The 2396-nt window shown below is 32.6% G+C and overlaps 1 protein-coding gene across 1 annotated transcript in view; it reads left to right on the forward strand.

The window, feature by feature from the left end:
- Positions 1–1153: 1153 nt before the first annotated feature.
- Positions 1154–2396, forward strand: part of LOTGIDRAFT_234333 (hypothetical protein) — a gene marked incomplete at its 5' end in the record, with an annotated part of 9100 nt that continues 7857 nt past the window's right edge. Inside the window, 2 exons of the mRNA XM_009061634.1 lie at positions 1154–1223; positions 2098–2124. Coding sequence (XP_009059882.1) covers positions 1154–1223; positions 2098–2124 — 97 coding nt within the window. The remainder of the gene's footprint in view (positions 1224–2097; positions 2125–2396) is intronic.

Genomic DNA, 2396 nt, shown 5'->3' on the forward strand with positions numbered 1-2396 from the left:
ATTCATTTCGTTATTCTTCCTAGTAACAGTGTACTCAACATAACACATAACAAAACTACAATCCCTTTAAGCACTGAGTCAGTTTTGCACCACATAACTGTAGAGTACTACGGAAGCTCAAATACGACAGATTTTTAAATTTTTGAATTTGTAAAAATATCTTTGAATTTGTAAATATACTTTTGAATTTGTAAATATACTTTTGAATTTAAAATTCAATATGCCCGTGACAACTTTATGCTGATGATGCTGAAATCATTTATTGCCCCATGTCTTGGTACGGACTAATGAGACATTAATTATACCCCAATGAGATAGTAATTATCCCAAGTCTAGTGGCCATTTATCTAAGAAAGATTTGATTTCCCTTTAAAAATACCACCGACTGCCACCCATTTGCCTATCCCAGTTCCCTTGCTGGTTAACTTGAACCATTCCTTTTTGAAACATATTAACGGTTATCTGTTTTTGCTTAATATATACAGTCAAGTAACCTAATTCGTGCTAACCTATTTTTCGTGCATCTCCGGAAATGAGTGATAATTTACATGTGCGACCTCGTGTGAACTCCGCATTAGTTTGTTTTGATAAACATGGGTTATCTGTACAATATCAGCTAGTAGAATGAATCCAGTAGTTTCAAGCAAGGTAAAATGTGTTAATGTATACTTTGACAAATATAAAATGGCTGATTTCAACTATTACCAGATATCACAATTTTTTATCGGCCGAATTTCCTTATAATCCAAAGCTGTAATCGAAATTACAAGTGTCTTATTTTGTCAATCACTATTTGTTGTTTAAATCATTGTTCTTTGAAGAATTTGTCTTTAGTTATAATGAAATATTATTAAAGATAAATACTAAGTGAAGTTAATTATACCACCCGGTATCCATACAACGTGTTATTCTCGACTAACTTATAGTTACAACAATTTCAAAGTCAAAAGTATTTTAACAAATTTAAAAGTAATGCTACAAAAATAAATTTCGAAATTCATAAATTCAAAAACATGTTGTATTTACGTTTCCGTACATATCCGATGTCTGGCTGATAAGCTAATAGAACAAAAAAACTATGTTAAAAATGCCTAGAATTGAGTATAAATAGACGTGGCAAATTATTGTTTTATTTTCACTTGTAACTGAGAAGATGCATGCTGGAAGATTATTGTACCCTGTGGTTCTGTTCTGCATAACCTCTTGGACTGTTGTTGCTCAAGGTATGTTATCTTTTTGTTTCATCGTAGCTTTGTACATTGCCCTAAATTAAACATTAGGGAAGTACAGATGTGTTTAAAAAGTATGTATGTCTTAACGTAGTTTTCCACATTTGAGAATTTTTCTCCCGATTTCAATGACAAAGTGATTGCCGAGCGTCAGAATATTTGATCTTCTGATTTTCTGATGCTGGAAATTTCTTGTTCTTGTATTGTAAATAATATTTTCCCATGTGTTGAGGGAAAGGTTTTACCTCGAAAGACTTGCACAGGTTGTTTTATGTCTACTTTCACTTCCAAAATGTAAGATTTATTCTCCGTCCTCCTAGAGTATTGTATCTATTTTTATAGTTTATATTGGCGTCCTTGTCTGTCGGTCCGTCCGTCCGTCCGTCCATATTTCTCGTAAACACTCTCGAAGGCACTAGACTAAACTTGGTGAGATTGTTAGTAATCATCCGGGGATGAACCCTATTGAAAATCAAATAAGCCAAAAAGTATTAAGTATGAGTTATTGACCTTGTTCTTGATAACGCGTTGAAATTTTAGCTCGTAAACGCTCTAGAAGGCATTAAACTTGAGAAATGTTGACGAAACTTGGTTTAAGTGTTTGTAATCACCCAACTATGAACATGGATATTTTTTGTCTAATTTCAATTTCAAAATCGCGTTAGATTTTATTCTCTTTCCTCCTAGAGTATGATATTGTCCAAGGGAAGAAAACTGCTATTATTAAAATGAGTCTCATTAAATTTTCGGGTAATAAAAATATAATAAAGTTCTTGAGACCTATCTTGTTGTCTTGGTATATAATTTAATAATTTTGGTATATAATTAAAATTCTTGGTACATGATATGAATTTCTTGGTATTTGTAGACGGATCTGACGAATTTACGACTCCAGGTATGTTATCTTATAGTTCTTATTTTAACATCACTTTGCACATTGCCCTAAATTTAACATTAGGGAAGTACAGATGTGTTTAAAAAGTATGTATGTCTTAACGTAGTTTTCTTGTTCTTGTATTGTAAATAATATTTTCCCATGTGTTGAGGAACAGGTTTTACCTCGAAAGGATTACACAGGATTTTTCTTTGTCTACTGTCACTTCTTAAATCGCGTTAGATTTATTTTCCGTCCTTATCAGTGGCTCAGCCAGGTTTACGTCCGAGGTG

The sequence above is a fragment of the Lottia gigantea genome (genome assembly GCF_000327385.1).
Source record: "Lottia gigantea unplaced genomic scaffold LOTGIsca_49, whole genome shotgun sequence".
NCBI classification, from domain to species: domain Eukaryota; kingdom Metazoa; phylum Mollusca; class Gastropoda; family Lottiidae; genus Lottia; species Lottia gigantea.